The 23,573-nt window shown below is 41.4% G+C and overlaps 1 protein-coding gene across 1 annotated transcript in view; it reads right to left on the bottom strand.

Moving 5' to 3' along the window:
- Positions 1 to 11,703, bottom strand: part of PNLIPRP3 (pancreatic lipase related protein 3) — a 35,592-nt gene extending 23,889 nt beyond the window's left edge. Inside the window, exons 1-5 of the mRNA XM_044935555.2 lie at positions 11,570 to 11,703; positions 11,064 to 11,283; positions 6,386 to 6,505; positions 5,604 to 5,735; positions 3,941 to 4,049 (exon numbers count right to left, since the gene is read on the bottom strand). Of these exons, the coding sequence (XP_044791490.2) occupies positions 3,941 to 4,049; positions 5,604 to 5,735; positions 6,386 to 6,505; positions 11,064 to 11,283; positions 11,570 to 11,703 (715 nt within the window). The remainder of the gene's footprint in view (positions 1 to 3,940; positions 4,050 to 5,603; positions 5,736 to 6,385; positions 6,506 to 11,063; positions 11,284 to 11,569) is intronic.
- Positions 11,704 to 23,573: the final 11,870 nt, after the last annotated feature.

The raw sequence follows: 23,573 nt of genomic DNA, 5'->3' as shown, positions 1-23,573 counted from the left end.
AAGCCTGGAAAGAAGCTGTCAGACAAGAACAAAGACAACCAAGGAGATGCAAGAAGACAGGGAACCACAGGAACCAAGAGAGGGTGTTCCACCAGCGAGGAGGGGTTAGCGAGTCAAATTCTGCAGAGGGGCCAAGGAAAGTAAAGATGGGAAAGGCCTGGAAGAGTCCCATTAAGAAGCCCTTGGTGGTCTTGGTGGTTTTGCTAGCAGGACTGGGGAAGAAACCAGACTACAATGGGTTGAGGAGAGCACAGCCCTCAAGGAAACATGGCCACTTCCTTTTAGAGGAGTTGGAATCTGAGTGAGGCAAGCTAGGGTATTGGTGAGAAGAGGCTGTGGTCTAAGCAGGAACTGGGACATGTCAGTTCTAATAGAGTTGGGGAAAAGAGCTTGACAAGATGGGAGGAAAAGCAGACGAATGACAGTGAGGTCCCCAATGCTGGCCAGGGACTCAGAGCACAGGTGAAAAGATGAAATTAGACAGAGGGGTCCATGAAGTAAACCAACAGGCATCTGTGTGAAATATCCAAGCTTAAAAGAAAGATGCACAAGCATTTGTCCCACAATTAATCTTCAACTCTAGGGAGAATTGTTTATGCTAATGTACAATTGCTAATTAGATACAATCTTCTGAGGATGTCGGGAGTTCAGTGGAGATGGATCCAAATATGGCAGGTACACCTCAAATGATGCTGATGTGAGGACAAGGCAACCAGATAACCTTTTTTTAAAAAAATACAACTAGTGTTTTCAAGAGGCAGGGAAGGCAGAATCTTCGATTTGTGGTTCTAAGAGATCTCAGGAGGAAGATCAACAGGAGGGAAAACTGGAAGGTTCAACCTCTTAATTGATCTGAGTTGCGGAGGCATGACCCTTACTGCATGAATGAGAGCGCAGCCTTTGGGAGCTGGGTTTGTTAGTATGTAAGTATTTGGATGCATGAGCGTATCAGCATAGAGAATAACCTCTTCTCTATGGAAATAGAGAAGACAGGAAAACACTGGCGCCGTTTATAGATAAAAGGAAACAAAACCTTGACCGAGTAACCCCCATGCTATAGTCATCTATGATAACTGCCTACCAGTTATAGAGAATTACCAGAGACACAGAAACTTCAGTTCAGTTCAGTTCAGCCGCTCAGTCGTGTCCGACTCTTTGCGACCCCATTTATCGAAGCATGCCAGGCCTCCCTGTTTATCACCATCTCCCGGAGTTCACTCAAACTCACGTCCATCGAGTTGGTGAAACTTATGCATGTCCTAAAATCTACCATATTTTGTTTTTAACTGGTTTTATTATAAAGCCAACATTTTTTTTTTTTGAGATCTCGGTTCTTTTGTTATCCAAGGAACATGATTATTCAAAGACTAAGCACTTAGAAGGAATATAGATTGCAACATCCAAATTATGTAGATTCTTCAGATGTTTAGAGAGCCTTTAAAAACTTATTATTTTCTATTTATTCAGTAGGATAATTCACTTGGCAGGAAACCCTGGAGTTAAAAATTATCCGAGTTGTGAAATAAGAATTCAGGGAAACAAAATCTCCATAAACTTATTGCAACCTACTGTGAATTTTTGACACATTTATGGCAATGTTCCTCCTTTAAATTTACAGCTGAAATGCCTCCCTAGGCTGTTGGGACCCATGAGATTCCATTCGTATGAGTTGGCCCATTTCTTCCATTCTCTGGCAAAGAAGATTTTTGCAACACAATAACGTCAGAGCCAACTCATTGGGAAAGACCCTGATGTTGGGAAAGTTTATTATTATGAGGGCAGGAGGAGGAAAAGGGGTGGCAGAAGATGAGATGGTTGGATGGCATCACCAACTCAATGGACATGAGTCTGAGCAAACTCTGGGAGATGGTGAAAGACAGGGAAGCCTGGTGTGTTGCAGTCCATGGGGTCGCAACCAGTCGGAACTACATGCTGCTGCTGCTGCTAAGTTGCTTCAGTCATGTCCGACTCTGTGCGACCCCATAGACGGCGGCCCACCAGGCTCCCCCGTCCCTGGGACTCTCCAGGCAAGAACACTGGAGTGGGTTGCCATTTCCTTCTCCAATGCATGAAAGGGAAAAGTGAAAGTGAAGTCGCTCAGTCGTGTCTGACTCTTAGTGACCCCATGGTCTGCAGCCTACCAGGCTCTTCCGTCCATGGGATTTTCCAGGCAGAGTACTGGAGTGGGGTGCCATTGCCTTCTTCAAGTGACTACATAAAGAACAACAATTTCAGAGTAAATATACAAATTTTAATATTCTATGTAGAAATGGTGGTGGTGGGCTAGGGTTGGAGTTGGAATCAGAGATCTGGGAAAAAGAGGAAACTTTCAGCAGGAAAAGCCTGTTATATCAAGAGACTGCAGAGGCAATATATTAATACTTTAAACCCAATTTAGAATTTGGAAAAAATATTTTAAATTTAAATCTGAAATTAAAGCACGTGTGTGTGTGTATGTGTGTGTATGTGTATGTATGTGTGTGTGTGTGTGTGTGTGTGTATGTATGTGTGTGTGTGTGTGTGTGTGTACACCAGAGCTGCAGTGTATTGTTTCAATGAACACAAAGTGTGTACCTACTATGTGCCAGGCCTGGGAAGTCTTTCTAAGTAGTTCAGAGTCTACTGAAAATAATAGGCACATGAATAATTAATTTGACTTTGTGATACAACAGTTGTATCTTCATATATAATAAAGGCATATTTCAAAGAGTGTGGGAATCAGAAAATTAACTCTGTCTGAGGAAGAAATATCTGAGAAAATTCTCAAAGGATGACCAGCGGGTGTTTAGGGTGAAGGGGAACAGGACTTGCAAAGGCACAGAATCATGAAAATATGTGATGAAACATGAAACATTCATACAACAAGTTCAGATGCTTTAGACAATGGAAAGTTTCAAGCAGTTGAGTGGCACAGCCTGTTTAGAAAGAATGATACTGGCAATACCTGTGTAAGACTGGAGTGCCAGGCTGTTCTGAGTGGTGTCCAACTCTTTGCAACCCCATGGACTGTAATCCATCAGGCTCCTCTGCCCATGGGATTCTCCCAGAAAGAATACTGGAGTGAGTTGCCATTTCCTACTCCAGGATCCTGAACCAGGAATCAAACCCACATTGTGTATGTTTCATTGGCAGCAGAACTAGGCAGGGTACCAGCCATGAATGGCAAAAACCCAGGAGATGGAGAGGGCCTGAGCCAGGACAGTGACCAGGCCATGAAGAGGCACAGAGCAGATGCGGGGGAAGATGGAAGGGTGGAGGAGACGAGGGGCTTGATGACTGACTGTTGGTGGGGGACACAGAGAAGGGAGGGGCCAGCCCAACTTACCAATAATGGAGCTGATATTTTGACTTCTAGCCAACGGACTCAAGTAGTTTGGAAGTCAAGAGTACAGGGAAGGGATGCGATTAAATCCCATTCCCAACACCTTGTTCATAGGACTCACTTTGCAACTTGTTTTCAGGCTTAACATTATACTCAAGGACAATCTTCAACTTCAGTATATGTGCTGCTGAAGCAGGCACACTCAGGGACAATATTCAAAATTTTAGCAACTGGAATAGCATGGGCTTAAACAAAGCAGTTCAGCAATCCAGCTACACTGGGTGAGCAGGACCACCGTGGAGTTTCTGTCTCAGTCTGTGTAGAAGCCATTATGGAATCGCAAAGCATGGAATGTGTCATTCAGTCGACCATCCCCAACAGGTGGATGATCACAGGTCCCACTCCTTTGTCATCACAGATACTGCTATGGTGAACACTCTTGAAAATGGATTCACACACTCACCCTTTAGAAGCATTTCATGTTTTAGTTTAGGGAGGGTCACATTTTCTCTTGTCTTCCATTTGCTTCTGTGACTTCCTTGGTGTTCAGATATTTGATACTTTGTACACAAACAAATACGTAAACAAATCCAAGGCCCATCTGCAGGGCAGGCTTACCAGTTATCCTTCCAAGGCCTGGCGTCCTTGACCCAGCTTCCCCAGCCAGATGAGCTCCCAAGCTGTGGCCAATCAAATGTACTTTAGAAGCGGAATATCCAAATTTTTTCTGAGAGGATATTTTAAAAGGAAAACAGAACAAGCATTAAAAAAAAAAAAAAAGGCAGGTAGAATGGCTGAAACTGGTTTAAAATGAAAAAGGGGCTGACATGTTTCTCCCTCTCCCACCCAGGACGGGGAGACTGGTAAAATGACAAAGCAGCCCCATGTCCACCTACATCCTTATCCAGCTGAGGGAGAGAGCACCAGGTGGGCTGGAGGAATGCCTTCTGTCAGAGCTTTCTCCCTGTGCTAAAGGGCCTCGCAGTTCTGGGGAACAGGAAGGAGACCAGCCCAGTGACCCTTCTGTGGCTTCCAGTCCATGTTCATCCTTCCTGAGTCCCAAACCATCCCACATACCCCCACATGGGCTAAAGGCAGCTCACACCCAGGGGGGCAAACAATTCACTGAACATTTAAGTCAGCCAACACTTTCCCCTTCAGTTAAGCAAAATCTCCTCCTACTTATTTTCTGAGCCTTTATGAGCCCACAGTTCAGGCCCCAGGATCAAGGAAGAAATTCAAGAAAGCTTAGTTAGAACCTGGTTTTTCTCTGAGGAGGAGATAATCCGTTTCCATCCTCTGTGGACAGACACACTCGAAGTTCCTCCGTGTAGTCTAGCCTCCCCTGATGAGCGGCAAGAGTGGATGGAGAAGAGGGAGGGCAGCGGTGAGTCTTTGGCTCCCTGACTCTTCTCCAGCCTGTGTCCTAACTGGGCTCAGAGTTGGGCTCGCTTTCCTGACTGACCCTCCAAGTGAGTAGCAGCGCCTGCCAGTCCCCTTCCCGTTGCCTTGTATTTTTCCACAGTCCTGTCCCCACACTCCGTCAGAGCAGAAACGCTGTCTCGCTCAGCGTGTACCTCCAGTGCCTAGAATGGAGCCCGGCCCACAGCAAGTGAGGAGTGAAATATTTGTTGACGGTAAGGAGTGAAATCTTAAGAATCTGAAAGGGTCATAAATCTTTAGCTTTTTTACTTCACTGCAGTGCATGGTGGGAAACTACTTCCTATTATGGCGGAGCATTTGGAGATTTATAAATGTCTCAGAGTATAGCCCTCATAAATAGCAAAGCCTAGTTGATTCTCTTTGAAAATGTGTAGGTTCAAGAGTTGTGCCTGGACTGGCCTAGGGACCTAATTCACTGCCATAGAACCCAGTTTCTGTGGGGAAAACGCACTTCACATTCTGCACAGATAGCGCCCATAACGCAGAAACGGTTTCTTCTCCATCCTTAAGGATAGGTTTACATTGTGCTGAAAAGGAACCGAGATGGTCCTCCAGGCTGACCAAAGCAGCGACCTTGAAGGGCGGGGATAGATTTGGTGAGGAGCCGGTGAAGACACACTGCCACCAAGTGGCGAATTGTAGAACTACAGGCACTTCTTTCACCAAGAAGGAACCTAACTTTCCCTTTTTGGCTACCATAACACCAACACCTATTATTTCACATGTTCGATACTTGTGTAAACTAATAAAAAAAAGTACATAGAATTGCCCCCGAAATTCTTAGTGTTATGATACAAAGCTGGTTCAATGTAATTTTAAAGAAATCAACTGTTCTTACCACGAGGACATCAATAAAATAAGCCACCTCAGCACCAACAACGCGGAGATTGTTTACCGCGTGGATATATTGCAGTGAACCGTTAATCCAGTCTAAATTAATGCAGTTCACATCTTCTACTTTTAGCAGTACCTAAAAAGATTTATTGTAAGTATTAAAAATAAGAATTAAAGGAAACCTGAGAGCCCAAACAACTGATTCTACAATAAGAAATGACATCTGCAAGTATTGAGGACCTACTATTGCTTGGCCCTGTCCTAACACTTGTACATACATTAACTTATTTAATATTCATTTAAAGATAAGCAAACCTGGGCAAAGACAGGTTAATTAACTTGCCCATGACCACAGAGCTAGTCAATAGAATCATAATATTCCAGACAGCCTGACTCTACCACACTATATGGCTTGTAAATAATTAATTGCTTACTAGGTTAGCAGTCTATTAATCTTGAGTAGAAGAGAGGAAAATTAATTTCCTGGAGTGAACTTGGAAATGTTTTCCTTAAATTAAATGAGAAATTTATCATACCATTCAATCTTTTGTCAAAGATGAGAATTTACTAAGAATAATTATAAAAATCTTCTATCATAATCTGTACAATTCATAATAAGTGAAAATAAATGGGAAATGAGTAATTCATCTGTGGTCTTGGAATATGGCCAATGTGAATAACTGAATGGAGAATTTCCATGAATACACGTTAGTACCTTGCAAAGTACATTCACATTAAACATAAAACTTTAATACTAGTATAAAGAAGAGATTATTCACATCATACATTGCACATGTCTTGCTGCCATTTGCCATCTGATTTCCATCCAGGTATGTTGATACGTGTGATCTTGTGTGTAGCAAAGTGTGAGGCTCGGATAGTTAAATAATTAACTGCACTGACTTCCTGTTTCAAGTGAAAAGAAATTAAGGTAAAATAATTGAAAATTATTTAACATTTAGTAGAATTATTCTAAATTCACTCGAAAATTTTCTTCTAAGTTTGACTTTAACAACCATCTTTAATACATTTTTATCAAACAGTTACTGCTACATATTGCAAAAGTACCCAGGAATTACTAATGCATTACAAAATGCAACATACAAATTTAATCATAAGGAAAAGAAATAAAAATGTATGGATTTAAGGTAATGTTTGTAAGACAATGTTGGCTCAGTTTTAATTACAATGTCAGTGAGCCTTACTTTTGTACAGTATTTTTCAGTTGTCGATATAACTCATGAGAATTACCTTATTCAAGGCTTAGATGCGTATTCCAAAGGTGGCAAGATAGACTGTCCACACTTTATGAACGAGGAGTAGAGGTTAGATCCTTGTCACATGAAATACAACAGCATATTTAAGATATTTTATGTGATGGTGTTAAATATTGTTTTGTATTTCTTGTACTTTGTTAAATGGTTTTTATAACAAAACTCTTGAAGACGTAGAATACCATTAATTTAAGTGACTTTGTTATTAAGAGAACAATTAGAAGTCAAAAGTGTAAGCAATTAAGTAGAGAAAAAATAAAAGGTCAAATCAGCAAATAGCAAGTTTGACTATGGTAATCTTAAACTGAAAAGCAGCAAATTTAGATACTCATGAAACTGAAATGAATGACTGATTACTAGCTACCTGTGTTTAACAGTATATACAATTAATCATACAACTTACTAAAGTTTCTCCAAGACTGTGAGCAAACAAATTAAGAGACTCCCAAGCCGGCTTACAAATGACAATAATTATGATACAGATAAAACTCCTATCTATCTAGATTATAGGTTTTCTGCGAAAGAGTGAAAGTCACTCAGTTGTTTCCAACTATGCAACCCCATGGACTTCTGAAGCTTACCAGGCTCCTCTGTCCATGGGATCCTCCAGGCAAGAATATTAGAGTGGAGAGCCATTCCCTTCTTCAGGGGATCTTCCTGACCCAGGGATCAAACCCAAGTCTCTTGCATTGCAGGCAGATTTTTTACCCTCTGAGCCACCAGGGAAGCCCTGTAGGTACCCTGTACAGTAGCTCATTTGGCCCTCTCAGTGCTGTGAGGTAGGTACGAACTTTATTGGTTAGGAAGGGGCGTAATGAGAAAGGAAGTCACTTGTCCAAAAGTACTGCAGCTGATGAATTCTGGAGCAAGATTCAAACCCACACGGTCTCTCTCTAAAGCCGTGCACTTCACCACTGGGCTTTCAAGTTGTGATCTGATCATAGTGCTTTCTCCTGATGGGATGCATACCAGCTGAAGTATTTGTGATGTAGATAATAAAATCTATTGTATTGGGGCTTTTTAGGAAGCACTTCTCTGCTAAATAATCGAATCCAAGTGCAAAAATGTTTGTTTATCTATGTATTTAAAAGAACTCAATGCCCATTCCAACTCTGGCTGGAGCCCCTTAAATACCTACTGTATTCCTGTTTCTACACCAAAAAAACCTCTATTTAGGAAAGGTCATTTAGTAGAAAAAGTGTGTATAGTTTTCCACTGTCATGAGAATAGTTTGAAAAAGTGGAACCTCGAACAAGCCTCAGAATGGTGATCTGACAAGTATTATGGGATCCAAGCATTTTCGGTTGTCACAAAAGCCATTAAGGATTTATTCACGTAGGAAAAGGCAACAAACAACTTGTTCACTGTGCATTCAGTCTAGCACACAATGACACACTAACTTAGAAAACGGGAAAGTCCCAAACAACATCATGGAATCAAAAGAAGACAACTTGGATGCCACAAGGACAGAAGCTAAAAAGGGTGTCAGGACAGAACAGGTTATCTAGAGATAAGAGTGGAGTACTGATGTTTAGCTGGGTGCTGGGGTGTTTTCTCTTACCATTCTTATCTTTGAGCAGTCATGGAGCCTAACTGACATGGAATCAACCCGTACTATAAGTGAGGCGAAAACAGTCACCAGTTAGGCATGTTCTAGCCTTGAACAAAGCTGCAGGCACAGGAACCGCTGTAATTACGCAACTATGCACCACAGCCAGCAATGGCAATGAGCCACTTACGCTTAGGAAGTCACGGATACTACGCTCTCATAATTTAAAAAAGAAAGAAAGAAAAAGAAGTCACAGATTCATGGGAAAAAGAAGTTGGTTTTATTCTTCCAGGAAAGTAGCTGAGACCTATGCCTCAGAAGACCATTTACATCAACAAACTGATCCTTGACAATTCACCAATTGCTAAGCCTCGATTACTAATTCCTTATTTGTTAATTCCTCAATTGCTAAGCTACTGCATGATTTACTTCTTTCTCATAAACAAAGGTAATCAAATTTACACAGTATAGCACATGGGTCAAGCCTCTGATGGTCCTCCTTTTAGTATCTCACCATGACTCAGTCTACAACCTAGCTGTTACTAAAAACCGCATTAACAGCAAACCCTCAGGTGTCTATCTATTGCAAAATTCAGGTACAGATCTGTGTTGTCACACATGATTCTTTCCAAATGGAAGGGAGTGGGAAAGGTGTGGGAAGCACTGTTTTCATGGCCCCTTTCTTAGGAAAGTATTCGGTTTTCTGATGTTCTCTTCACTGCCCTTTGGGCTCAGCCTTGCCTGAAGACTGGTCTTCATCACCTTCTGTCTTACTGCCTGTGCTCTACAAAGTTCTAGTGCATGTCTCTGACCAGAAGGATAAAGGATCAGCAAGTCCTATGAGGGCTGAGGGTCAACATCAGGGGATACAGTTAGTCCTGAGCAGAAAAATTCACCCTGAAAGTCCTAAATGGATAGAGGTGCCCCAAAACATTTGTATTACGTTTTTAAAAAATGTGGTAACATACACATAACATAAAATTACTGTTTCATCCATCATTAAGAGTAAAATTCACTCGCACTCTCATTCACATTGTTGTGCAAGCAACACGACCATTACAGAACTTTGCCATTGTCTCAGACTGAAACTCTGTACCCATTAAACAGTAACTCCCATCACCCCCTCCCCAGACCCCAGTAACTATTGATATTATTCTACTTTCCGTCTCTATGAATTTGACTATTCTTGGTATGTTATATAACTGGAATCATAGAATATCTGTCCTTTTGTGTCTGGCATATTCAATTTAGCAAAACGTTTGCAAGATATTGTACAACCTATTAGAATTTCATTTCCTTTCTACAGCTGGGTAATACTTTTTGCTTTTTGACAGTTAAATCAAACTTTTGAAGACATTTTCTTTATAAGTTTCTCTGTACTCAAAGTAAAGTCTTGTCTTTTCTTCTTTGTTCTCACTAGAGCCGTAATCTATACAGCAGATGGTATATTTCAGTAAAGAGCTATGTGTACATATGTATGTGTGAGTCTGGTAAGTGGATAGCTATGCTTGCAGGGTGTGAAGGCCTAGAAGAAGGCTGTCTTGGCTGGTGAGACCTGCCCTGCATGCGACAGGTCTGGTGGAAAGCAAGCCTCAAGGTTATGCTGCTGCTGATGCTAAGTCTCTTCAGTCGTGTCCGACTCTGTGCAACCCCAGAGATGGCAGCCCACCAGGCTCCCCCATCCCTGGGATTCTCCAGACAAGAACACTGGAGTGGGTTGCCATTTCCTTCTCCAATGCAGGAAAGTGAAAAGTGAAAGTGAAGTCGCTCAGTCGTGTCCGACTCTTTGAGACCCCATGGTCTGCAACCCACCAGGCTCCTCTGTCCATGGGATTTTCCAGGCAAGAGTACTGGAGTGGGGTGCCATTGCCTTCTCCGAATAAATGTCCTAAAGCCTCCTAAAAACTCACAATGGGTCCCCATGGCTCCCAGGGTAATAGCCCATCTCCCCAGGAAGGAATTATACAAATTGTTTCTAAAACTGTGTTTCTAACTCACTCCGCATTTGAGGACTTCCTCTCTGCCTTGTCTAATCCAACAGTGGTGTCATTTATCAAACACCCTCTATTGTCTCTCTCCCCTGTGTGTGTGTTCACAGCATTTCCCTGTCTTTGCTTTTGAAAGCCCTGCCCTTCCTTCAGGACACACCTCAAAACCTCCTCGAATTCTTTCCTGGTTCCCATCCCCACTCCCAAGGGGAAGGTAATCCCTTCCTCTCTCTGTTCCCAAAGTCTTTGGTCTGTTGTCTTACATCACAGACCAAAGTGCTACAATAAGGCTATTTGGTTACATATCTCATTTCTCCTCGTACAATAAATTTAGGACACTGTCTTGTTTATTCAATTTAGTACATAATAGGTATTGCTGCTTCTTCAGTCTTACAATGTGGAAGGTTCTCAATTAATATATTAACTGAATGAAATATCAAATTTATCCCATATGAAACACATATTCAGAGCAATCTTTGTTTTTAAATACCAGGGCAAATGATGAGAGAAATATCTGGCTCACAACACTAAAAAGAAATGTTTTCCTTTAACTCAAGAGTTTCTACCAGAATAGGTTATCTATGGCTTCTGTACTTGCAGAGACATCTTCTATTTTAGAATAATATGTGTGTGAAGGCAGCGAGTTAACTTACCTGATGGACTTTGGGATTCTGTCTAGTGTAGAGCAGAAAGCGAGTGTTTATCTTTTCTGGAGACCATGGTAACCCTGCAAACTGTCTTGAGAAGGTCCCAGTCCATGGCAGACCATCTTTAAAGCATCCCACCCTTTCATAGCAAACTTCTTCCCCTGCAGCTAAAAGATAGAGTGTTAGTATTATAGGAACCAGGCCCAGAGAACGGCTGTGTTTCACACTAAAAGGGTTTATTGAAATTAGTCTTTAAACAAGTGTGACTCAGGTAGAGTCTTTTCAAAAAAAAATGCTCTCCCTTCCCCTTCCTCTCCCACCCCTTCTCCGTATCACAGCCATAACCATGTGGACTTCAGAACGGCAGATCAGAGTGTAGGAGATTTGACATGATACATCCCTGACTTTGGATAATTATTTTACCTTTTTTGAGTCTCAGTTTCCTTCTTTGTAAAATGGAGATAATTCCACTTACCTTACAGCCTGGTTATGAAGATTAAATGAACTATTACACAGGATAGTCCTCCTTAAAATGGGCCAGAGACATAAGATTGGATACTGTGTCTTCCCTGAACGTCTTCTTTTTCTTATAAGACTTATAACTCTTGATGAAAGGTATCTTTGTGTCTCCAGAGCCTAGTACCATGCCTGGCACACAGCAGGAGTCTGAAAAGTGTTTCAGAGTGTATGCCTACAATGCTAAGTTGCTTCAGTTGTGTCTGACTGTTTGAGACCATATAGACTGTAGTTAGTCAGGCTCCTCTGTCCATGGGATTCTCCAGGCAAGAATACTGGAGTGGGATGCCATGCCCTCCTCCAGGGGATCTTCCCCACTCAGGAATCAAACCTGTGGCTCTTATCTGCATTGGCAGGTGGATTACTTACCACTAGCACCACTTAGGAATCCCTTCAGAGAGTATAAATGAGAGCAAAGTTTCATTCAGTTTTAACTGTTTCTTCTTTCTGGAGCTCACTTCACTCATCTTTAAAATGAGAGGTTTGGGGAAAATTAGGCGCGGCCGAGAGGAGCTACCCCACGTCCGAGGTCAGAGGCAGAAGCTGGGAGGACCCCATGCCCGAAGGGCGGCGGCCAAGAGGAGTTACCCCATGTCCGAGGTGAGGGGCAGAGGCCGAGAGTGCCAGGCTGCGATGGCGCAGGAATGGCCTAGAGGAGCTGCTCCGCGGCCGAGGTCAGGGGCGGCGGCCGGGAGGAGCTACCCCATGCCCCAATGCCGGAATCCAGGGGCGGTGGCCAGGAGGAGCAACCCACGCCCGAGGCCAGGGGGGCAGCCAGGAGGACCAACCCCATGTCCAAGGAGCCGTGGCTGCGAGGGCGCAGGAGGGCCTAGAGGAGCTATCCCATGTTGAAGGTCAGGAGGGGCGTTGGTGAGGAGATACCCCTCCTCCAAGGTAAGGAGCAGTGGCTGCACTTTGCTGGAGCAGCCGTGAAGAGATGCCCCATGCCCAAGGTAAGAGAAACCCAAGTAAGACGGTTGGTGTTGCAAGAGGACATCAGAGGGCAGACACACTGAAACCATACTCAAAGAAAACTAATCAATCTAATCACACTAGGACCACAGCCTTGTCTAACTCAATGAAACTAAGTCATGCCCGTGGGTCCACCCAAGACGGGCGGGTCATGGTGGAGAGATTTGACAGAATGTGGTCCACTGGAGAAGGGAATGGCAAACCACTTCAGTATTCTTGCCTTGAGAACCCCATGAACAGTATGAAAAGGCAAAATGATAGGATACTGAAAGAGGAACTCCCCAAGTCAGTAGGTGCCCAGTATGCTACTGGAGATCAGTGGAGAAATAACTCCAGAAAGAATGAAGGGATGGAGCGAAAGCAAAAACAATACCCAGCTGTGGATGTGACTGGTGATAGAAGCAAGGTCCGATGCTGTAAAGAGCAATATTGCATAGGAACTTGGAATGTCAGGTCCATGAATCAAGGCAAACTGGAAGTGGTCAAAGAAGAGATGGCAAGAGTGAATGTCGACATTCTAGGAATCAGTGAACTGAAATGGACTGGAATGGGTGAATTTAACTCAGATGACCATTATATCTACTACTGCAGGCAGGAATCCCTCAGAAGAAATGGAGTAGCCATCATGGTCAACAAAAGAGTCTGAAATGCAGTACCTGGATGCAATCTCAAAAACGACAGAATGATCTCTGTTCGTTTTCAAGGCAAACCATTCAATATCACAGTAATCCAAGTCTATGCCCCAACGAGTAACGCTGAAGAAGCTGAAGTTGAACGGTTCTCTGAAGAACTACAAGACCTTTTAGAACTAACATCCAAAAAAGATGTCCTTTTCATTATAGGGGCTGCTGCTGCTGCTAAGTCGCTTCAGTCGTGTCCAACCCTGTGTGACCCCATAGACGGCAGCCCACCAGGCTCCCCTGTCCCTGGGATTCTCCAGGCAAGAACACTGGAGTGGGTTGGCATTTCCTTCTCCAAGACTGGAATGCAAAAGTAGGAAGTCAAGAAACACCTGGAGTAACAGGCAAATTTGGCCTTGGAATACAGAATGAAGCAGGGCAAAGACTGATAGAGTTTTGCCAAGAAAATGCACTGGTCATAACAAACACCCTCTTCCAACAATACAAGAGAAGACTCTATACATGGACATCACCAGATGGTCAACACTGAAATCAGATTGATTATATTCTTTGCAGCCAAAGATGGAGAAGCTCTATACAGTCAGCAAAAACAAGACCAGGAGCTGACTGTGGCTCAGATCATGAACTCCTTATTGCCAAATTCAGACTTAAATTGAAGAAAGTAGGGAAAACCACTAGACCATTCAGGTATGATCTAAATCAAATCCCTTATGGTTATACAGTGGAAGTGAGAAATAGATTAAAGGGCCTATTCTGATAGATAGAGTACCTGATGAACTATGGACTGAGGTTCGTCACATTGTACAGGAGACAGGGATCAAGATCATCCCCATGGAAAAGAAATGCAAAAAAGCAAAATGGAGGTCTGGGGAGGCCTTACAAATAGCTGTGAAAAGAAGAGAAGCGAAAAGCAAAGGAGAAAAGGAAAGATATAAGCATCTCAATGCAGAGTTCCAAAGAACAGCAAGAAGAGATAAGAAAGCTTTCTTCAGTGATCAATGCAAAGAAATAGAGGAAAACAACAGAATGGGAAAGACTAGAGATCTCTTCAAGAAAATTAGAGATACCAAGGGAACATTTCATGCAAAGATGGGCTCGATAAAGGACAGAAATGGTATGGACCTAACAGAAGCAGAAGATATTAAGAAGAGGTGGCAAGAATACACAGAAGAACTGTACAAAAAAGATCTTCATGACCCAGATAATCATGATGGTGTGACCACTGACCTAGAGCCAGACATCCTGGAATATGAAGTGGGCCTTACAAAGCATCACTACAAACAAAGCTAGTGGAGGTGATGGAATTCCAGTTGAGCTCTTTCAAATCCTGAAAGATGATGCTGTGAAAGTGTTGCACTCAATATGTCAGCAAATTTGGAAAACTCAGCAGTGGCCACAGGACTGGAAAAGGTCAGTTTTCATTCCAATCCCAAAGAAAGGCAATGCTAAAGAATGCTCAAACTACCGCACAATTGCACTCATCTCACACGCTAGTAAAGTAATGCTCAAAATTCTCCAAGCCAGGCTTCAGCAATATGTGAACCGTGAACTTCCTGATGTTCAAGCTGGTTTTAGAAAAGGCAGAGGAACCAGAGATCAAATTGCCAACATCCGCTGGATCATGGAAAAAGCAAGAGAGTTCCAGAAAAACATCTATTTCTGCTTTATTGACTATGCCAAAGCCTTTGACTGTGTGGATCACAATAAACTGTGGAAAATTCTGAAAGAGATGGGAATACCAGAACACCTGATCTGCCTCTTGAGAAATTTGCATGCAGGTCAGGAAGCAACAGTTGGAACTGGACATGGAACAACAGACTGGTTCCAAATAGGAAAAGGAGTACATCAAGGCTGTATATTGTCACCCTGCTTATTTAACTTCTATGCAGAGTACATCATGAGGAACGCTGGACTGGAATAAACACAAGCTGGAATCAAGATTGCTGGGAGAAATATCAATAACCTCTGATATATAGATGACACCACCCTTATGGCAGAAAGGGAAGAGAAACTCAAAAGCCTCTTGATGAAAGTGAAAGAGGAGAGTGAAAAAGTTGGCTTAAAGCTCAGCATTCAGAAAACGAAGATCATGGCATCCGGTCCCATCACTTCATGGGAAATAGATGGGAAAATAGTGGAAACAGTGTCTGGCTTTATTTTTCTGGGCTCCAAAATCACTGCAGATGGTGACTGCAGCCATGAAATTAAAAGACGCTTACTCCTTGGAAGGAAAGTTATGACCAACCTAGAGAGCATATTCAAAAGCAGAGACATTACTTTGCCAACAAAGGTTCGTCTAGTCAAGGCTATGGTTTTTCCTGTGGTCATGTATGGATGTGAGAGTTGGACTGTGAAGAAAGCTGAGCGCTGAAGAATTGATGCTTTTGAACTGTGGTGTTGGAGAAGACTCTTGAGAGTCCCTTGGACTGCAAGGAGATCCAACCAGTGCATTCTGAAGGAGATCAGCCCTGGGATTTCTTTGGAAGGAATGATGCTAAAGCTGAAACTCCAGTACTTTGGCCACCTCATGCAACGAGTTGACTCATTGGAAAAGACTCTGATGCTGGGAGGGATTGGGGGCAGGAGGAGAAGGGGACGACAGAGGATGAGACGGCTGGATGGCATCACTGACTTGATGGACGTGAGTCTGGATGAACTCCGGGAGTTGGTGATGGACAGGGAGGCCTGGCATGCTGCAATTCATGGGGTCACAAAGAGTCAGACACGACTGAGCAACTGAACTGAACTGAACTGAGGTCTTGATCATTTCTTTCATTCATTGACTCTAATTCATTTTTCCTTATGACCTTATACTTTCATTTATAGATGAACACAAAAACTAAAAGCTTGTTCTTTGAAAAGATAAAATTGACCAGCCTTCAGCTAGACTAACCAAGAAAGAAAGAGAGGACTCAAAAACATAAATCAGAACTGAAAGAGAAGCCAGTACTGACACTGTTGAAATACAGAGGATCATAAGAAACTACTATGAACAATTATATGCTAACAAATTGGACAACCTAGAAGAAATGGATACATTTCTAGGAACACACAACCTACAAAGACTGAATCATGATAAAATAGAATATCTGAACATATCAGTTACTAAGGAGATTGAATCAGTGGTCAAAAAGCTCCCAGGAAACAAAAGGACAAGAAAGGACACTGGTGAATTCTATCACACATTCCAAGAAGAAGTAATACCAGTCCTTCGCAAACTCATCCAAAAAACAGCAGAGAAGAGAACTCTTCCAATTCATTTTATGAGGCCAGTAATACCCTGAATACCAAAATCAGACAAGAATGCCACAAGAAAAGAAACTTAGGGGCTATTATTTCTGATTAACATCAATGCAAAAATTCTCAACAAAATTTTAGCAAACAGAATTCAATAATACATGAGAAAGATCATACATGTCCTGCGTCTCTTACATCTCCTGCTTTGGCAGGTGAGTTCTTTACCACTGGTGCCACCTGGGAAGCCCATACCTCAGCACAATAAAGGCCATATATGTCAGGCCCACAGCGTAATCATCAGGGAAATACAAATCAAAACCTCAATGAAATATCACCTCAGATATGTTAGAATGGCTGTTATAAAAAAAAATAACCAGTGTTGGCATCATGTTGAGAAAAGGCAACCTTTATACACTGTTGGTGGGAATATAAATGAGTATAGCCATTATAGGTTTCCCTGGTGGCTCAGCGGTAAAGAATCTGCCTGCAATTCAGGAGACACAGGTTTGATTCCTGGGTTGGGAAGATCCCATGGAGAAGGAAATGGTAACCTACTCCAATATTCTTGCCTGGGAAATCCCATGGACAGAGGAGCCTCGTGGGCTACAGTCCACAGGGTCACAAGAGTCAGACACAACAAAGCGACTAAATCACCACCACAGCCATTATGGAAAGTAGTAATGGAGACTCCTCAAATAAATAAATAAATACATAAAACTACCATATGATCCGGCAAGTCCACTTCTGGGTATTTATCTGAAGAAAATAAGAACACAAATCTCAGAAGACACACGCACACCCATGTTCATTTTAGTATTATTTATAATAGCAAAAGGAGAGGAGCCATCTAAGTTTCCATCAGCTGATGAACAGAAATTGTAGAATATACATTTATACATTTGAACATTATTCAGCCATTAAAAAATGAAATCTTGTAATTTGCAACAACATGAATGGACCTCGAGGGTATTGTGCTAAATGAAACAAATCAGATAACGATGATATATCAAGCTCATAGATACAGAGAACAGACTGGGGGTTGCCAGAGGCAGGGGGCTGTGGGCCTGGGATAAACGGGTCAACTGTTTTTTTTTTTGTTTTGTATAAATAAATGCTTTAAAAACTTTATTTCATACTGTTTTTCAGAGGGATAGTTTAACTATTCAATTATGATCTTAATTTATAATTATAATTTATTCAATTACTGTTATTCAATTCACAAAATTGATAATTTATTCAGTTTATGATTATTTATTAATATTGGTTAGAGCTCTTTGACGACTTGAATTTGAGGATTTTCTTTCATCCCTTACAAAAATATACTAAATAAATCTCGGTTTTTAATTCCACTATTTGTTAACTTCATAGTTATAGGAAATTTTGCTTTGCTTCATTCCCTAAGAATAAGATTCCATAGTAAATATAGATGAGATATATTTATTAATTAATATATTTTATTATATATTATTAAATATATTATGTTTATTGTATGTTAATTAATTTATATTTAATATAAATATAATCAAATATATTTATATTAAATATAAATATAGATGAGAGGAAATTAAAACATATTTTTAATTGAAGAAGTGTGTGTACACTAAAAATATATTCTGATCTTTCACCTGCCCACCCATACACCCAAACCTCTCCCCAGAGGCAACAACTTAAACATGTCTGCAGTTCCTTTGGTTACCTCCATATCTCTAAATAATGTGCTTACACTACCGGGTTTTGATTTATCAATGTCAGTCACACATGATCTGTTAACTTGCTGCAATAATAAATGAGGATTTAATTAATCTACCTATTTCCTATTGCTCTTGCTTCTATTTCCTGGATCATCCAGGGCAAGAAGCAGAAACCACTCTAGTTAATTTAACTAAGAGTTTAATACATTGTTACTAATCAGGTTTTGGAGGCCTGAGGAGGAAAGGAGGAACTACAGGGAGTGGCTCCTAGCAGAAGGGCTGGTGAGAGAAACAGAAGGGGTGGCGGGGTTGGCACTGGTATTCAGGCCTCTGAGGAGGGGGTGCTAGCTGGCTGGGGCTGGCGTCTTTGAGCAGGCAGCCTGCATCTGGCTCTGGGAGTATTAGGAAAATGTAAACTACTGCTCTGCTCCCGGATGGTTGCTTGTGTGGAGTGAATGTCTGAGAGTCATTCCCGACTCTTTGCGACTGTACATGAACTGTACAGTCCATGGAATTCTCCAGACCAGAATACTGGAGTGGGTAGCCTTTCCCTTCTCCAGGGGGTCTTCCCAACCCTGGGCTCAAACCCAGGTCTCCCGCATTGCAGGTGGATTCTTTACCAGCTGAGCCACAAGGCAAGTCTTCAAACTACTGCTGCTCCTGGATGGTTGTTTTCGTGGAGTGAAAAGCTGATCCTGGGCAGACAGACCAGAATGAGAAGCAAACAGGAAGGGCCTCCCCCTCTCTCCTGGAGCTTTAGAGCCCCCTAGAGTCCCTATTTCGGACTCTTTTGTTGACCATGATGGCTACTCCAGTTCTTCTAAGCGATTCTTGCCCACAGTAGTAGATATAATGGTCATCTGAGTTAAATTCACCCATTCCAGTCCATTTTAGTTCACTGATTCCTAGAATGTCGACATTCACTCTTGCCATCTCTTCTTTGACCACTTCCAGTTTGCCTTGATTCATGGACCTGACATTCCAAGTTCCTATGCAATATTGCTCTTTACAGCATCGGACCTTGCTTCTATCACCAGTCACATCCACAGCTGGGTTATGTTTTAGCTTTGGCTCCATCCCTTCATTCTTTCTGGAGTTATTTCTCCACTGATCTCTGGTAGTATATTGAGCACCTACTGACCTGGGGAGTTCCCCTTTCAGTAGTACATGAACCGTGAACTTCCAGATGTTCAAGCTGGTTTTAGAAAAGGCAGAGGAACCAGAGATCAAATTGCCAACATCCACTGGATGATCAAAAAAGCAAGAGTTCCAGAAAAACATCTACTTATGCTTTATTGACTATGCCAAAGCCTTTGACTGTGTGGGTCACAATAAACTGGAAAATTCTGAAAGAGATGGGAATACCATACCACCTGACCTGCCTCTTGAGAAACCTATATGCAGGTCAGGAAGCAACAATTAGAACTGGACATGAAACAACAGACTGGTTCCAAATAGGAAAAGGAGTACGTCAACGCTGTATATTGTCACCCTGCTTCTTTAACTTATATGCAGAGTACATCATGAGAAACGCTGGGCTGGAAGAAGCACAAGCTGGAATCAAGATTGCCGGAAGAAATATCAATAACCTCAGATATGCAGATGATACCACCCTTATGGCAGAAAGTGAAGAGGAACTAAAAAGCCTCTTGATGAAAGTGAAAGAGGAGAGTGAAAAAGTTGGCTTAATGCTCAACATTCAGAAAACGAAGATCATGGCATCTGGTCCCATCAATTCATGGCAGATAGATGGGGAAACAGTGGAAACAGTGTCAGACTTTTTTTTTGGGGGGGGGGCTCCAAAATCACTGCATATGGTGACTACAGCCATGAAATTAAAAGATGCTTACTCCTTGGAAGGAAAGTTATGACCAACCTAGATAACACATTCAAAAGCAGAGATATTACTTTGCCAACAAAGGTCCGTCTAGTCAAGGCTATGGTTTTTCCAGTGGTCATGTATGGATGTGAGAGTTGGACTGTGAAGAAAGCTGAGCACCAAAGAATTGATGCTTTTGAACTGTGGTGTTGGAGAAGACTCTTGAGAGTCCCTTGGACTGCAAGGAGATCCAACCAGTCCATCCTAAAGGAGATCAGTCCTGGGTGTTCATTGGAAGGACTGATGCTGAGGCTGAAACTCCAGTACTTTGGCCACCTCATGCAAAGAGTTGACTCATTGGAAAAGACTCTGATGCTGGGACGGATTGGGGGCAGGAGGAGAAGGGGACGACAGAGGATGAGATGGCTGGATGGCATCACTGACTCGATGGACGTGAGTCTGAGTGAACTCCGGGAGTTGGTGATGGACAGGGAGGCCTGGCGTGCTGCGATTCATGGGGTCGCGAAGAGTCGGACGTGACTGAGTGACTGAACTGAACTGAGAGTCCCTGTTGACAGTGCCTCTCCGGGAGGGACTGAAGTGGTGGACCGTGTTTGCCATTTCTCAGTGCTGGCAAAGCCAGGGTGACTTGCAGCTGAGGAACAACAGCTCAGTAGGCTGCTCTCCACTTTGTCTCCACTCCTCCTCCAGTATAGTCACTAACACTGTTTGCAGCCCATTTCTTGACTTCCACGGTAAGCTTAGATAGTCATCTTCTAGGTCTTGATCCAGACCTCATATTCCTTATAACTTGACTCCATACCTTTGCAAGACAAAGAGCTACTGCCTCTGCATCGCTGCCTCTCTTCCATCTCTGATATCTGTCCGCTGCAATTTTACATTCATACTGTCAAGACTGATAATATTCAGTCCATGTTCTATGATGATAATTAAATCACCCCTGTCTTATCTGTACACTGACTCTAAAAAAATTGAAAATCAATAAACCAAATTTATATTACTATGACTAGATAAATATTTCTTCCCTTCAGAACCAGCTACATGCTATTTCCTTCTCTGCACTTCCACTGTTCACATACCCATTCCCTTCAAAGGAGAATATTCAAATGAACGCTTACTTCTCACAATACACGAATTCCTCTAGGTCAGTGTCACTTTATCTGGCTCCACATTCAGATCATGCCTTTTGTGTGCCATTTCTGTTTTCCAGGATTCTCTGGCTGACTTTGTTTCCTCCTGTTGGAAGTGTGAACATGTGCCTCCTTCTTATATCCCTAGAACAGTGCCGTGTCTCAATCAATATTTCTCCTGCCTGGAATCCATTCTGTTTTTCCTCTTAAAGCACATATACATTCCGTTCCAATTTGAACCAATGATTTCATATTGGATAATAGCTTTCTAATACAACCATCAATTTTTCCTAGAAAGTCCAGCTGCCTTAGTTTTTGCATTCCATGCCCCACGTCCCCACACCCACCACTGCAACACTCTAAGTTCTCAACTACATTATTCAGTCAAGGAAAGAGAGTTTGGGTATAAAAATGAAGATTGTAAATATTGAATGTTTTCTATGTTTGTAACTTACCAGGGGTATTGGTCATCAAGCCCTTTTCCCATAGGGCAACAGAAAGTGTATAAAAGTAGAAGAAATTAGATGTGGTTAAGAAATTAGATGTGATTTAACTGGGAACCGCTCCAGTATTCTTGCCTGGAGAATTGCATTGACAGAAGAGCCTGGCGGGCTACAGTCCGTGGGGTCGCAGAGTCAGATATGACAGCGACTAACACACAATAGCTTATCAACATCATAAGCTATTAAAACTATTTAGGAAAAAAATGGAAAGATTAATAGCTGTTTAAAAATATACATTTGGTATAAAATTAATAACTTGAAATTGGGCCAGTAATTTAAATAGCCTAAATAACAAAGGATATAGTTTTAAAATTATAGAATTAAAGATATTATCTAGCCATTTAAATGTTTACAGAGAATTTGTAATAAAACTTTTAAAGAAAGTGAGAATGATATAGTGTTGGTGGGAAAAGACAGATAAGCAAACTACTTGGAATATAGTTTCATTTAAAATGTATGAGGGAAAAGATAAAATTCAAAGGAACTCCACCAAAATATTAACAATGGTGTTAGCATGGTTTTTATTTTTTTCCAACGTATTATTCATTTATGGTCTCAAATTTTCAATAATGAATACAAATTACCTCTGTAATAAGAAAAAAGTCACAAAACTAAAAAGAAGAGTACTTTTCCACCAAATTATGTCCACATTGGTTTCTCTGTCTTATATTAATAATAATTAAAATAGCAAAAACAGATTAAGCCCTGTGTGTCATGTGTGATGAAAGGAAGACTTAGAAAAGGTGATCACCTTGTTCAATGTTTCATAAGCAAAAATGAACCATAATGCAGGTCAATCTATCACTAAACAGAACGGGGAGGTATGTCGTAAATTAGCTTTTTCTAGGTTACACTGTGGTAACAAATGATTTCCAAATCTCATTGGCTTATAAAAATTAAATTCATTTCTTATTCATGTTGTATTCCGGCTGCAATGGTTTTAGGTTCGATGTGGCTCTGAGCTATCAGTCTCCTTTTTTACAGGATCCAAGCTTAAGGAACAGACCCTGTTCGGCGCTCTTGGGGCGAGGAAATGGATGTAACAGCTGAACCAGGCAGATTTCAAGCAGGCCTTCAGACTCGGCACTATTCCCTGCTGTTCGGTGTCCTGTGGACAAAGGTGGCTTTGTGGGACGCCTTGCGGGGGCGGGTGTGGAGGAGTAAATACGGGGGAACAATAAAATCTACTGTCAAGGGTATGCACATTTAAATTTCCATATGCACCAACTTTTGCCATTTTAGTTTGCATTTCTTTAACTACCTATACACTTGAACATCTTTTTGTGTATTTCTGGCATTTGCACATTGTCTAACGGGTGAGATTTTCATGCTCTATGTACATTTTTCTAAAAGGTTATTTTTCCTTATTTATGTTTAAAAACTCTGAACAGTTAAAAATATTTACACCCTTTCTCAGATATTTATCAAAGACATTCTAGTTGCTATATATTTTTGTTTAATAGATTTTACTTTTTATCATAAAGAAGTTTGTATTTTATTCAACAACATAATCCATCTTTTCCTTTATGGCTTTGGAGTTTTTTCTTGTTTAGAAAAACTGTCCTCACTCTAAGATCATTAACGATTTCACTGTTTTCATAATCTTTTTGTTTTACTCTTTTACTTTTAAATGTTCATTTATCTGGGATTTACTTTGATATAAAGTATAGAGTTTCAGTCCTCTTAGCATAAATTCATACAAAATGTAATCATTTAAATGTCTTTCACATCTATGGTTATTTCCCTTTATTTAAAACTGCCATCATGGCTTCCTATTTTTTTTCACTTTTATGAAGCAACCATGACATAAATTTATCAATTATATTGTTTTCTTCCTGTTTTTCTAATGTATTAACCTCTATTTTTATTAATTACATTTTTATTTCAATGTTAATTGTTCTTTTATAGTTTCTTCTATTCTTGAGCCATATTTTGCTATATTTTTCAATGGAAATGTTTTGTTTCCTCTTTGACCTAAAAGTTCTT

The sequence above is a fragment of the Bubalus bubalis genome, chromosome 23 (genome assembly GCF_019923935.1).
Source record: "Bubalus bubalis isolate 160015118507 breed Murrah chromosome 23, NDDB_SH_1, whole genome shotgun sequence".
NCBI lineage: Eukaryota > Metazoa > Chordata > Mammalia > Artiodactyla > Bovidae > Bubalus > Bubalus bubalis.
The sequence above is the reverse complement of the archived record's forward strand: the minus strand, read 5'-3'. Positions and strand labels throughout refer to the sequence as shown.